At 36.8% G+C, this 14,385-nt stretch overlaps 1 protein-coding gene across 1 annotated transcript in view; it reads right to left on the bottom strand.

The window, feature by feature from the left end:
• LOC108670669 overlaps positions 1-14,385 on the bottom strand; it is a 19,029-nt gene extending 4,644 nt beyond the window's left edge. The window contains exons 1-16 of the mRNA XM_018158152.2: positions 13,899-14,385; positions 13,494-13,577; positions 12,574-12,848; positions 12,213-12,339; positions 11,825-11,917; positions 10,964-11,551; positions 10,364-10,624; positions 8,969-8,994; positions 6,712-6,814; positions 6,238-6,390; positions 4,630-5,902; positions 4,295-4,314; positions 3,273-3,612; positions 2,939-3,055; positions 2,258-2,374; positions 639-764 (exon numbers count right to left, since the gene is read on the bottom strand). Coding sequence (XP_018013641.1) covers positions 639-764; positions 2,258-2,374; positions 2,939-3,055; positions 3,273-3,612; positions 4,295-4,314; positions 4,630-5,902; positions 6,238-6,390; positions 6,712-6,814; positions 8,969-8,994; positions 10,364-10,624; positions 10,964-11,551; positions 11,825-11,917; positions 12,213-12,339; positions 12,574-12,848; positions 13,494-13,577; positions 13,899-14,291 — 4,096 coding nt within the window. The 5' untranslated portion in view covers positions 14,292-14,385. The remainder of the gene's footprint in view (positions 1-638; positions 765-2,257; positions 2,375-2,938; positions 3,056-3,272; positions 3,613-4,294; positions 4,315-4,629; positions 5,903-6,237; positions 6,391-6,711; positions 6,815-8,968; positions 8,995-10,363; positions 10,625-10,963; positions 11,552-11,824; positions 11,918-12,212; positions 12,340-12,573; positions 12,849-13,493; positions 13,578-13,898) is intronic.

The following is a 14,385-nucleotide window of genomic DNA, read 5'->3' as shown; positions in this document are numbered from 1 at the left end:
TAGCAGTGCACTGCGCGGAAAAAAATACCCCTGTGCGTAATCGCGAAGAAAGCGAACATTGAAATTTTCATCAAAATTATTTAATATGCCGATTGATATTTTAATATGTAACTTAAGATATGCAATATGATCGATACAATATGAAACTAATTCATCACTAAGAACTTATTCTTCATGAGGCTCCATCTGGCCAGCATGCCAAAACAGCATTTGCAGCAAAGAGAGAAGAAAGTGGAGATAAGTGAACAGAACCAAAGAAAATGGTACGAAGTGTCGTTTTTACGGTACGTCGGGCGCCGGCACCAGAGAGACTGTGAAGTGAAGTGCACGGAATCTTGCCTACATAACGTAACCATAAAACGGGGAGCCGCAGTCACTTGCCCAGAGCTCTCTGGTGATAAGCTAAAAACATTGCACGACTACGGGAAACTTATTTGTTTCTCTTTTGAGCGAAGACCTGCGTCAGCCGTCAGATGATTCATACGAGAGAAAACAGGACAACTTCTCATTATAATCTCTTATTTTAGAGACAAACTTCAACATAAACCAGAAAAATTATTTCTTTATTGCCGCGTACTGATGCTAAAAACCACATATGAAATTGACTAGACATCATAATGCCGCTGGGGAGGCCATACCGTTTCTGATGTGCTGTTGATGGTGATGGTGGAGGTACTGCAGCTCTCGGTGCAGATACAACAAACTCGCGTCAAGGCCTTCCACGTAATCTTTCTCCTCCAAGCGGTTTTTGAAAAATGAGTCATCTGTGAAAGAAAGGTAATTCAAAGTTATGAATTAGATTTATAACTAAGAAAAAAGGACTTACAAATAAAATAAAACCCCTCATTCGTAAATCTGACACCTGTTATACACTGTATGTCCCGATGTTTAAGGGGAGCGTCTGGCCACTTTTTTTTTCACGGCTATTTACAGGCGGATCACTTTGAAACTTGGTACATATAGGTAAAAACCGAAAAATGGACAGCTTTTATTCGTGTCAATTTTTCGAAAAAAATGAAAGAAAACGTGAAATTCTTAGAAAACGGCCAAAAAAGGGGTACTGTAGAAATCTATCTCCTCCTAGAATTTTCAAGTTACAGCGATGAGACATATACCATTCGATTCGAAATTAAAATATCTATCGATTCAACGTAGCCTCTTTTTGAATTTCGAATTTTTGTGGATTTTTTGCAAAAAAAAATAAAAAAATCCCCTTTCCCCTTTTTTTCTAAATATTTTCAAAACTATAGTTAGTTAGTTCAGTGGCCGTAGTTGCTAGCGCTTTTTTCAAAACTATAACAAAATTCGAAAAAAGCTACGTTGAATCGAAAGATATTTTAATTGCGAATCGAATGGCAATCTCTCATTGCTGTAGCTTTAAAACTCTAGGAGGAGATAGGTTTGCCGTGACAATAAGTGTGAATGTTCAGAAAAAGCGCGACCAAGTCCCGCGCGCACCGGAATAGCCACTCAATGTAGCAAGGATACAAAACTAAACGTTACTGGAGCTTGATTCCAGTCAAGGATGGTGGGAGCGACTGCATGCTCACCACACCGTACGACGACAGGCGGGTAACTGAGCTGCAGCTCAAGAAGACACTCTATATATAGAGCTCGGCAGCTAATTTCCCCCTATCTTATTTGTTAAAGAACTCCCCCACCCCTCACCCTTGCGGGATCTGTCGCGAGATGATTTTGGTACCGTTGAATGCGTCAGAAAAGCAGCTTTAAGATTAATAAAAGAACTGGAGAATGTCATAATTGGCCGCTTCACGTCAGACGATCCCCTTTATAGTGCCCGGCCGGGTAATTCCTGCCTTAACTTTACTGAAGGGGCCCGGACACCTCCCCCCTTACGGGATCTGTCGCGAACGCATAAATCAACGTACAGAGATGGTTCTGGTACCATTGGATAGGTCAGAATGTCAGCTTTGAGATGAGGATAAAAACCGGTAAAGCCAAAATCCAAAAATTTTGGCCAGACGCTACCCTTAACACTGAACTTCAAACACCTGCCATTACCAAAGCAGCTCACATTTCCATTTCTAAATTAATAATATTGCACAAATTTCAGGCAGTGGTCTCGACAGGTTTTCGATACCTGTTATAAAGGAATAGCCCTAAGTAAAAGCTCCTTCCTTGAACTATTAGCTATAGTGATCCACTAACAGTCACTATTAGTCTCAACTATTAGTTTTAGTGACCCACTAACAGTCACTAGAAGTCAAATAGAATAGTCAGAGAACAATAAACCTACCAAGTTTGATTTGTTCCGTGTATTTATTGTCGCAGGTCAGGAAGAAGAGCTTCAGTTTCGGGAGGAGCAACTGCTGCAGTCGCTGTTTCTCACGCAGAGGGCAGGCAGGCAGCGTCTCTGCTGACATACATGCATTATAAATTATTTAAATAAATAGTATCCAGAAATTACACAAAAATTTGAACAAACGAGGCCATATATGAAACTTCACTGATTATCATGCGTACCGAATAGATTTGTACGTTTTAATGGAAACTAGCCTAAATCCAGAAATGTAAGGTTACTGTTATTTGTTAAGTCCTAGCCTATTATCAGCCTATCAGGGTTTAGCAACTATAATTATAGTACCTAGCACTTATAGTCATTTAATAGTGGGGAATCTATCAATACACTCCCTTAAATTATTTCAAAAGGTAATTTTTACGTGCTAAGAAAATGATCACACAAGTCGGCGCATTATATAAAGCTGTAGATATCAACAATACTTCGAACTATACACCATTGCAACTTCAATTCTTCCGTTTAGTCAAAATATAATAATTTGAAGCAATACAAACGATATTCAAACTATTACACAAGGTACGACAGTAGCACTCGAGTGTAGCACTCGTAACAACATGAGCATGTATTGCGCATCGTAACGTTTGAACGTGATATGCTTCAAGGTTTAAGTCAACTCACGGCCTTCAAAGTCGGTTACGGTGACGGTGATGTGAACGAAGCAGCAGCGAAAGTTGTGGAGCAGAGACACGAACAAAGCCGTGCGGATGGTGTCAGGGAGCTGCACTTTGTAGCCCCCTGCCAGTAAATTTAAAATCGTATTCATTACTTGGAGGAAAATACAATAGGTCACCTGAGGCGCTAATAATACACAAGAAAAATGTCAAGTCAGATCATAGAGGAAGTTTGATCAGGATACTTATTCTGATGAAATTATTATTTTCTAGTTACAAGCAGATAATGAACAACATTTAATAATAAATTACTAGCGATCACGAGTTGATATAATACTAACGGTGCTCAGCTTTGGTCACTTCATCAAGAGGCTCGAAAGGCGCGACGAGAGCGCACACGAACGAATGCGGCAGTTCAACGTATCCACTTTGAATGACGACCTCCCGAGGTTCACCAAGGAACCCCGAGTTCTGAGAAAAATCCTCCGAAGTTTCCTTAGCAGCAGACGACGAGGCGGAGTGATTTGACATCGGTGAGCAGGCAGGAGATGGACGACCTACGGAGCCAGCAGATGCGGAGGCGCCGGTGGTCTCCGGAGGTGGAGTTGGAGGTGCAGTTTTTTCCGGGATACCAGCGGTGGGATGAACGGCGGTCTTGATGGACTCGGCTTTAGCAGAATCCTGAACGGTATAATCATTGCTTTCAGACTCAATTGTCTCAGGCACATGAGAATAATGGCCTAAACTTTCAGTCGAATAAATGTTTTTTTTTTCTTTTTTCATTTTTGTTTGATTGAGCTTAGTGAGCTGTTAACGTTCACACGATCTTAATAAACATTAAAAAATTTGCCGGTTTTAATTTTAAAATGAGTGTGAAAAATTGAACGTACGATCGATGCAATTCACTGGTCTTTCGTACGCATGACCAACACGTTTACTGACTGTAATATTACATCATTTTAAATCATCATAATCGTACCAGCGTAGGTACAGTTGTACCTACGCATTCCCATAAAATGATAAATGTAGATTTAGCAAACAAGTTAAAAGAAATCAAAATAAGTGGAGAGTTGCCCGCATGTTCATCTTTAAACAATTAGGCAAGAGGGTAAGAAATGGTTGTAGTAAAAGGATCAAGAATTTAGAAGCTTAAGGGAAAACCATAAGGGGGAAAATAGAGGCCATCATTCTCAACGTTAAGACAGCAAACGAATCAAGAGAAAAAATTTTGGTGCACGTTTGTATAAGAAAATTCTGAGGAATGGATTTGAATGGATCTGAAGATTTAGGTGCAGAATGGATAGAGAATAAGTTGAATCCCCGCAGAAATTTTGAGGACTAGTGGCAATTGCTCGCGTCTCACCTCTTCAGACACTCCGCCAACTGTAAGATAATAAATAGATAATGTATTAGGCTGTGATAATTATTAATGTTACAACAAATTCACCACGTGGTTCTGCCACATAAGAGACATGGAATTAAACATATGTTGCATTGATTCCGTTCAAAAAGTCATAATTATTTCACAATCTGGTAATAAAATGCTTCATGTTTCAAATTTCTTGCTGAGAAGTCATTGGTCCAACCATGACTATACTCATGACAAGATTTGAACAAAAGTATATAAATACAAATTTAATACCTAATCTTGAAATCAACAAAATGAATAATTTAAAAACACATAAAAACTAAACTCACCCGGGAAGACAAGTTTGAAGACCTTGGTGAGGATGTCTTTCATCAGTAAAAGCCATTGACTCCTTTCAGGAAAACTTTCTTCAGAATACAATCGAGGGTTGTTAGCGCAGTTGAGCGTGAACTCCACATCGTGCAGAAGCGGCGCAAAGACCCCGGTAAGTGAAGGGTCCATTTGATACTCAGGCTTGATCAGCTCCTGGGCCAGATTAAGATAAATTCGGTCCCAGGTTTCCTTCTCTCCATAGGCCATGGCGTTTCCAGAATCCGGCGTCCAGAAAGTCGCGTGAAGAAGCGTGTGATTCCAGTAATTTTTTTCTTCGCTTTGAAGCAACAGTCGATCAGGAGCACCAGGCAGAAGTAACACGCTGCTTTGGTGAGGCAGTCGTTGCTTCACACTTAGAAGTTTTTCTGATACAGACTCGAGGGTTGAGTGCACCAAAGACTGTACGGCAATGTCGTCCTGCCAGTCCACTGAGGCATCAAGATGACAGCGTTGAATTTTATTCACGCAGCGTTTGCTTTGGCAATCAGGATAGGCTCTTCTGTCGGCGAAAAGTGTCACGTCCACGAGGAACAACAGCAAAACATTGGGGGGTTGTGAACTGAGTATATCAAGCAGCTCGGTGATGGAGTCATCTGAGAAGGAGATACTGGGCATCAGCTGCAGGCGGTCGTCATTCTTCAATGTCTCTCCCACTTTGGACCTTAACCCCAAATCGCCGATGATGAAAACCTTCTTGTACCTACGAGTCTTGGAAGACAAATCCGCAAGATGCGTGAGACTGTAATAAGTGTCACAGAACTGGAAGTCATCCAATGTAAGCAACCGCTGTGTGGGGCACCCGCTGCACACAGTAAAGAGCAACTCGTGCAGCACGCGACTGTACAATCCAAAAAGCGTCGAGCAAACGTCAGGATAACTCTCACTTTGGGAACACATATCAGCAGCCAGAGAAGTTTTTCCACAACTTATTTCTTCAGCAAAAGCTTCTAGAGCCTCACAATGCAGCGACTCTTTGGATAAATTGGCAAGGACTTCATGGCATACAGCGCTGCTGAAGGAGCGATACAGGGCGTGGGCGCGGGATACACTTGATTGTTTGATCTCGAGTAACTGGACGCCCAGCGGCAGAGGATCGTCCATGGATTCCTCAATAGATTTTGAGTCGCTGAGTACACAATGCAGAGGGAGACAAGGAAGAAGAAGAACACTCGAGTTTTCAGGAATGCTACATTCCAAAGCCCGCATGAAGGATTTTAGGCGCTGGATGCCCTGCGGGAAAAAGCAACTTTTACAAGTTTTGTCACTGCGCAAAATACTCATAATAGTCTTTACCAATAAATTTAAATGACCATTCGAATGCATTTACAGTATTTAAGATCCCATAATTCAATAATTCAGAAATGAACAATGCTCGTAATGGAGGAAAAAACTAATTACCATCAGAACACCAGAAAAATGATAAAATTAATTTAATAGACATAGCAAATTGAAAATCTGCCACCATTGTTTGGATCATGCATTAAACAGAGTTTCATCTGAGAATATTATTGGAATCCGAACAAACCTGGGAATCATACACAAGATAATATTTAAAATACTGGCACCTTCTCAACATCTTGGGCCCCCGAATGGCCCGGCCAAATGCCTGATAGCCAACTTGGTACCACCGCCACTAGGGTGCGCTGGCTCCCGCCTAGCGAGTTGAGGATGCCGTCAGTGTGTGACGAGCTCCAGTCGGGGACGGTCGTCACCTCAGCCTTAAGAGAAAAAATGAAATTCACGTTACTTGTTATTAGGAGGCGAGTCATTCAACTAAATAATTTAAGTTAAGATTGGAGATATCTGTTTTAATACTGACTCAAAAAGACCTTGCAATCTCAATACTTTCAGAATAAGTAGCAAACCGTTACTTCAACACTTCGAATTTCCTTTGTCAAATAGGAAAAATTCTAATTAATAAACTAATTTGTAGCTTCTCAATCAAGCTCCATCCCACGTTTTAGTAGGATCCAATTTTAAATTTTCAAATGTTTTCGATGGAATCAACCCTTTTAGACTCACGGCTCAAGTCAGTTTACCTGAACCTGCAAGCATCGCTGGTGGAGAAGCTTCTTCAGGGCCGGAGCGAACGCGGTCTCCACCACCAACAGCGCTCGACTGAAGCGTCGCAGCTGAGGCACTCTGCACATGATCAGTCTTGGTAAATAAAGTAATTCACTTGGAGGAGATAACTTCGTTGAACCCTGCACATGATAAATTTGAGTCGAGGTAAACAGAGTAAGTCAATAATAGACAGAGTAAGTCAATAGAGTAATAAGTTAAGCAATGGAATATGCAGTGCTTCATCAAGAGTTCAAAGCGTTGCGAATTGATTGCTATGTTTGATGCTTGGAAAATCACTTAAAGTGATGTGAATTAATTGATCTTTTATCAATTATGAGTACGAGTGTACATATAACAAATTGAATTCTGTCTCACCGGCAGAAGGTCTCAGTAATTTTTTTGAATGATCATAATTGATTACAAGATCCGAATTCAAGTGATTAATGGGAGGTGCTATAACAGTGGTTTGCTGTCTTTTGTCAATACATTTCTTTTCAAAAAATTACATGTAGTTTTCGACATAATTTTCAGATATCTAAGTTTTGATTTTCTTCATCTCTAACTATCCGCATAGAAGAATGCTAATAGCTCATTAATTCATGCTTGATACAAAAATTTTCTGCTCTTGATAAATAATTTCATCAAAGAATTCGAATAACAATATATAATTGTTTGAGTTTTAAGTACCTGTGATTAGTACATGATATGGGTAAACAAATGCAAATTTGTTGCATCAAACTGCATCATCACCAGAAGTTTTAGTTAACAGGTTCATCTGCAAGTTAGAGTTACCTCCTGCTCTTACAACATATTGTTCACAAGAATGGTAATCTAAAGCATCTAGCAGCGGCTCACGACTTCTTATTCAAAACATTCTTTCCAACCCATAATGCAAAACACGACCTTGAGAAGATAATACAGTACTAGACATTTTGATAATTATATAACTTGACAAATCAATAGCATTGCATCGATCTAAAAAAACGATAAAAAAACTAAATTAAAAGGACGCTAGGCTTTAAAGCATAATTTTTATGACCCATCATGTAAACTAAGAAAAATTAATTATTCACATTGTCCAAATAGTGACACTGATGAAAATGGTTTCACTGTTGGAAATGAGAAAGACTTATAACTTGTCATATTTCCATATCCCCATTCTATATACATCAAATAGAACGTGGTTTATAATGTTCATGATATCTTATTTGTGTCATGAACATAAATGAGTTCAGTGAAAACGAAGCCTGAAACAGGAAAATTAATTAGTGCCTGAAATTGTTTCATATAAATATTGAGATTTTGTCCTACCGATAAGAATTTTTACTTACGTCCTTCATATGCACAAATTAAAGTTAATAATAAAATGTAAGTGATAGAATCACGGCAGTTACTAAGAAGTATAGCATATTTTCAACAAAATGTTATCTAACTCTAACAAAGCTTAAACTGTGATTTTAATGTAAAATATTTTTCCACTTAAATGTCTTCGAAAGGTCTTTACTCTTAGCATTGTGCACAAAATTTGGATATGAGCCTAAATTCAAATTATATATATATTTATTATTATTTAAACAATTTATTAGACTTAGAAAAAGCAAACATCTTCATTTACTTAAGAAAGATACAATATATTCTGATAGAATAAAAAGTTAAGGTTATGGTAGTATTCATAAATAATAATAAATATTACCTTACACAATATTATTCCAAGGCATCACTTCTGGCACATCTCGAAAACAAGAATTTTGAAGCTCACAAGAGGCTATTCTATTTATTAATGGGAGAGATTTTAATCAGTTAGTATTCTTAAAGCTTGCCCCAATTAATATCATGATTATAATAAATTCTTTCAACCATTTTTAAGACAATACATGTATAAATTTTCATTGATATATGGATTTGAATTTCTTCACTGGTAAGAAGGCTTTCACAAATGTGTACAAATTTTTGTTTATATTAGTATAGATTGGCAAAATTTGTTCTTTTAAGCAGGTTTCATTGAAGACCAGAGAATTCGTTTTATTGATAATTTTCTTATTAGTTTTTTTCAATAGGTCGAACAATATTTTTTGTTTGCAAGAATTATTATTGAAAAATTAATTATTTATATTTTAATAAAATTATTGTTTTGTGAAAATTGCATAAAGAAGAATCTTCGAGACTAGCCAGGTCTGCACACCATCTTAATTAAGACATATTCATCATCTATATTAACTTAAGATTAGTTACCTTAGCTGAGCTGGACGTTCAAAACTCTGTAAAATAAGAATAAGTGTTTAGCCAAAGGTCATTTAAAAATAAAAATTATTCATATATAAGGTTTCATTATTATTCTGAGGGCGTTTATGCAATAGAACGTGGCACCTTAAAATTAGTTTGCATCTTAATATCTTGTATTCATAAAAAAATGCAAATTAAAAAGAACCAAATCAATCAAATTTACGTTTAACAATGTCATGGTTCCAATAAATGAAAACTTAGTGTCTTAAAATTATATGCTTTTTTTATATGCTGAATTTAAAAATCAGTACTAGGTATAAAATATTTTAAAAAATTTGGTTGATTTGCAGGAGTCCTGAGCCAATAATAAATATAATCTTTAGAAGTAGTGAATTGTTGCAAGTTTGCAACCCAATTTTCAGTCAAAAATTAACAATTGATAATTGACCAAACCTTAACCAAGGGTCTTGAATGGGACTTTTGAAACACAAATATTGAGAAACGAATCGGAAATTCTTACATTCAGTAAATTACGGATGAATTTTGAATAAGGAACTGTAATAATACAGAACTAGTCACGTTAACAGTTATACTACTGACTGTTGCAAATACCAGTTGAAACTCATTTCTAGCTTATTGCATATTGAAATGATTACTGCTTCCACATAATTTAATATATATAATCATGAAAATTAGAGTATTAAATATTCTTAAGAACAATTATCACAAAATCGTGAAATACAAGCAAATATTAACAAAGATGAAAATATAAAATAAATGTTCTTGGCGAAAAGATGAAAAATATTTTAAACGAGTGCAGTTGTAAGAATATAATGAGCAATTCCAACAACCTCACCAATATATATAAAAATTTATTATTTACCGAGACTATTTTACGATCTATGAATTTCTAAATTATCATTGCCCTTTCAGACTTAACATTATTGACCCTCATATTTATAAGCCAATTAAGGTATATAGTTAATTTAATGTTTATTGGCATTTATTTAATTAAATTATTGAATGAAATATAGCTAATGGTTTTTATTTTAGCACAACCGGTAACCAAAAAATCAAGAATGTTAACTACTGTATTCGCCTGCAGCTCATAAACTATTTAGCCAATAATATTTAGTAAATAAGGTAAACTATTTAGCCTGAAATTTACCTTAAAACCATTTTTCAACAATCCCATTTTTAAGAATGATTAAACTAACCCGAGTAAAAACGTACCAGCTGTGGTCACAACTTAATCAGGAAAAAAATATAATATTGTTTTTTGTCATCACGGTTCGATTTACTGGTTACCAGTAAATGACATTACCAGTCAAGGTGGCAGAACTAACTCACTGGCCCCAATTTTTTGCAGTAAATTTTTAAAGGGGGTTAATATTTTTCACTAACCTGCTGAAGCGAAGCATCTCTCTTGACGGTGTTGACGAGAGCCGTGAGGTAGAGGGTGAGTTCGGCCACAGAAGGCAGCTGGGCGCTGATGTCTCCCATTTTCATAGGGGCTTTAGGTTGCTTAACAAATGATTCAAGCAATGAAAGATTTTGCAGGCGCCCAATGGCAAAATTTTGCATGTAGCACCAGCGGTTGTACTGCAACGTTGCGCACTGCACGATGGCGTTGCAGGATGGTCCTGAGTGTTCAGTCTCACATGCCTGTGAAAAGATGTGTTAGCACAATGACAGGCTACAAAGTGTAGTGAAATATGTGAAAGACATCCACATAGATACTTGAATTGATGAAAGAATATACATTGTGCATAACAAAGAGCTGCAAAAAAATGTTCATCCATTAAAAAAAAATTTGAGTTTATTTTTTTGATATATTAAAGAAATTTTAAACAAAACTTTCAACGGAGAACTAAAAACCGAGCAAAATCAACAGAAGATATTTGTAAAAAATTAAGAATAGTATGTCACGAAATTGAAAAAACAGTGCATTATAATTTTGTAAAATATTAGTAAAAAGTAAAAGTAAAGCTAAGTCCTTGTCACCTTCATGGGCTGACTTGGATGCTTGCAGTGCAGTTTTGCACTCGCATCAGAAGGTCGCGGCAACGCCACAAATGCCACATCAGAATCCTTAGTGCCACACAGCACTGAACGCCACAAAGTGAGAGCCGAATCAATCACATGGTTAGCTAGAGCAGCACCCATGTCTTCAGCAGGGGATGCGTCTTCTTCTAAATTGAATGCTTCCAACTCTGGTTTACATTCTGAGGCATCCATGGGCTCAATATTTTGAACTTCATCGTCATAATCAGCTTCCTCATCCCCATCACGAGTCTGTGACGAGCAACGTTCAAATCTGTTTCTGTGTCGAGCCACAGGTTCGGACTCATGTTTAATTATGCTGCTTTCAACGACTGTTCCGAAACAAGCCATGACCACAAAAAGAACGCTGTCAGTTGCGTAACGAGGATGCTGTTCAATGGCCGTCAGAACCCCAGCTAAGTCCATATTTTCTTGCACGAGGATTTCGCACTGGACGGATACAAGCCGCGTCATGTCCAAGCCAGGGAAGAGCCGCTGGTCCAAGATGATCACCACACGCCAGGGTCGGCGACCACGACCAAGAAGTGCCTGTTAAAGCTAATTTGTTACTGGCGTTGTGTAACAACAATGTGAAATTCCGAGCGTTGCTTATCATGAACTTTTGATATTTGAATGAAGTCTTATTAGGCCAATGGTTATATCAATTCCGAAAATAATTTCGTGATGAATATAATAACTATAGATACCCTCATCAACATTATAATTGGTTTACTTAGGAAAGTGTTTATGATGAAACCAACCTTTTCAAGCAACCTATAATATATTATATATATATTTTTATGAAATTAATAAGCTACTCACAAGTTTCTGAGCAGCAATGCCATGGGGCGTGGTGAAAGAGTCCCTCAGGTTGTAGTATGGGTTTAGAACGTGTATGGGTATGTTCTGAAGAACCTGTAATGATGAACAAAAATTAATTTAAAATTAAGGGATTGTGCTACACACAACATAATAGCATAAATATTTACAAATACGCTAGGTAGCATCTAATTGAGAATTATTTATAAGACCAAGCTGTCCATGAACAGTGCTGGTAGTACCATAATTATTTATTTTTTTCAACCTAAACAATTCAGTTGGACACTGTGAATGAATGAAAAAAAGTGATCATGGAAGTTGTTTTAAAACATTAGTTTAAATAGATGCCAGAAATGTAATCTGAAAATTGATATTGACATTAAAGTGCAACCTGAGGGAATTTGATGAGAGGGTTGGTAAGGCAACCGCATTTGGTGTGAGATGAAGCTGGCTTCGTAACAAAGATGTAGTTCTTTTCCAGAAGCTGCAATAGAGGCTTTGCTGAGCGCAGAACAAATCTGAAAAAATTCACACACATTTTATGCATGAGCAGTTAATTCTCCATCCTTTTTCAATACTTAATAAGAAATTATTCAAGCTATGAAGAGTACAAAGTTAATATGAACAGGTACCTACATTATAGAAGAAAATGAAATAGGAATTATTGTAATTAGAGTGGCTTCAGTAAATAAAGTTATTTTTGTGTTATACAGTATAATTAATTACAATACAAATATGGCCAAACTAATAACCTGCACGAAAAAGCCTGTAGAATTTTGCAATGATCAGTTGTGAAGAGCAAAAGTTGGCTACCAGCATACAGCCAGCCATCCTTGGAAAACAAGATTCCCAGATTCACAGTAAGCTCTTTCAACATGTCAACATCTTCCTTGGTGAAGCCGAGATCACTTGCAGCAAAGTAGTCCACTATTTTCCCATCGAAATTTCTTAGAAGAAGATCAGACAGTCTGGGGCAATAGCTGGCAAGCTGTAATATTTCCGAGTGGATGGCTTGCAATTCTGGAGCCTGTTTGGGAGAATAAAAAATTTTAGGCCAGTAGAATGGGTGCAAATGAAGAAAAAATTTTGTCTTGACAAAACTTCGTAACATCAATATACTACTAAAGCTAAGAAAACAGAAATAGAACAATTTGTGACTATCTTAGCTACAGATTGAATTTTGATTCACGTAGTAGGTATATCTTTGATTAAAAATATTAGAATCACTTCTAATTTTCGATTATGAACCGTATCTAAGATAGGTACCCTTTGTGGGTACTGTACTTATGTCATTTCCAAATATCTATGTTAAGCATTGTAAATAACTTTTCACCTACTTGATAATGAATAATACATAATCAAAATTTATAAGTTCTGTTAAAATGTCTCTCAAAAACCTTATATTTACATTTTTCCATCCCACAAAAATCCTGATTTGTCAAATAGAGAAAAGCAATACGGAAATCATCAACAAGATATACTCTCTGGTCTTCAATGAAACTTGTTACAAAGAACAGTTCTGCCTGACTACACTAATATACTATATATATACACTTTAGCACAGAAGGAATTAGTCATTAACAAATTTCACATTGACATGGCAAAATAAGATATGCACAATTTTAAATAAGCAGATACAAATTACAAGCAATAAAATTAGTGATAGTATTACCAATTTCCAGCCAAGCAGAGCTACTTCTCTCTTGAGTTCACTCAAGCTGCTACAGAATCCCATGCCACAGTTCTTGAGAAAAGCCTGGAAAGAAATATCACATAACTTTATGCAATCATCAGTGAACCAAAATGTCAAACAAGTAGGTACTCAAAACTCCAAGTAAAATTATACAATCACCATGCATGAATATTACAGAGAATTGGTAGAGACTAGAAATTTGTAGTGACTAGAAAAATTAAATTATGACAAAGTCAAATAAATTATTCAAGCAATAGAAGCTGAATTTTGTGCCACAAAAATAACATGAGAGGTACAAAAACTTCCAAAAATGCATCATGTTGCTGAGGGTTTTATTCATTTATTTAAAAAATGTACGTAAATACTTTGACTCGGAAAATTTACATTGGATGGGAATGTGAAGTCTTTTGCATCCACATCAGTGCTGGAAATGTTTTTGGGCTTCTTCAAAATAGACTTTGGCTTTACTGAAGAACTTAGAGCAGCATATTCAAAACTTTCTTCTTCCAATTTTGGCAAACCCTCTTCAGTGTCTTGTTCAAATTTTTCATCTTTGATAAAGTTTACAACATTGTCAGTTTTAGACTCAGTTTCCCAGCTGATGTCCAAGAAACTGAGGTCAGCCATTTCAAACAAAACATTGGACTGATTAGATGCCAGCGTCTGTGATGCAGAGGAACCTGTAGTAGCTTCATCTTCATCTTCTTCCAGCAACTCTTCTCGCTCATAGTCAGGGACATCCATTGAAAACTGACTCCTACTGGTATCTGTATCCATTGTCACACAAGCAAGTTCAAGGATATTTTGTTCATCCTCTCAATCTGAAAATGTATGAAATGACATGAAAAACTATATTGCAATACTTAAATAA

The sequence above is a fragment of the Hyalella azteca genome, unplaced genomic scaffold (genome assembly GCF_000764305.2).
Source record: "Hyalella azteca isolate HAZT.00-mixed unplaced genomic scaffold, Hazt_2.0.2 contig45, whole genome shotgun sequence".
Classification (NCBI taxonomy): Eukaryota; Metazoa; Arthropoda; class Malacostraca; order Amphipoda; family Hyalellidae; genus Hyalella; species Hyalella azteca.
Note: the sequence above shows the minus strand (reverse complement) of the source record. Positions and strands in the feature narration are given on the sequence as shown.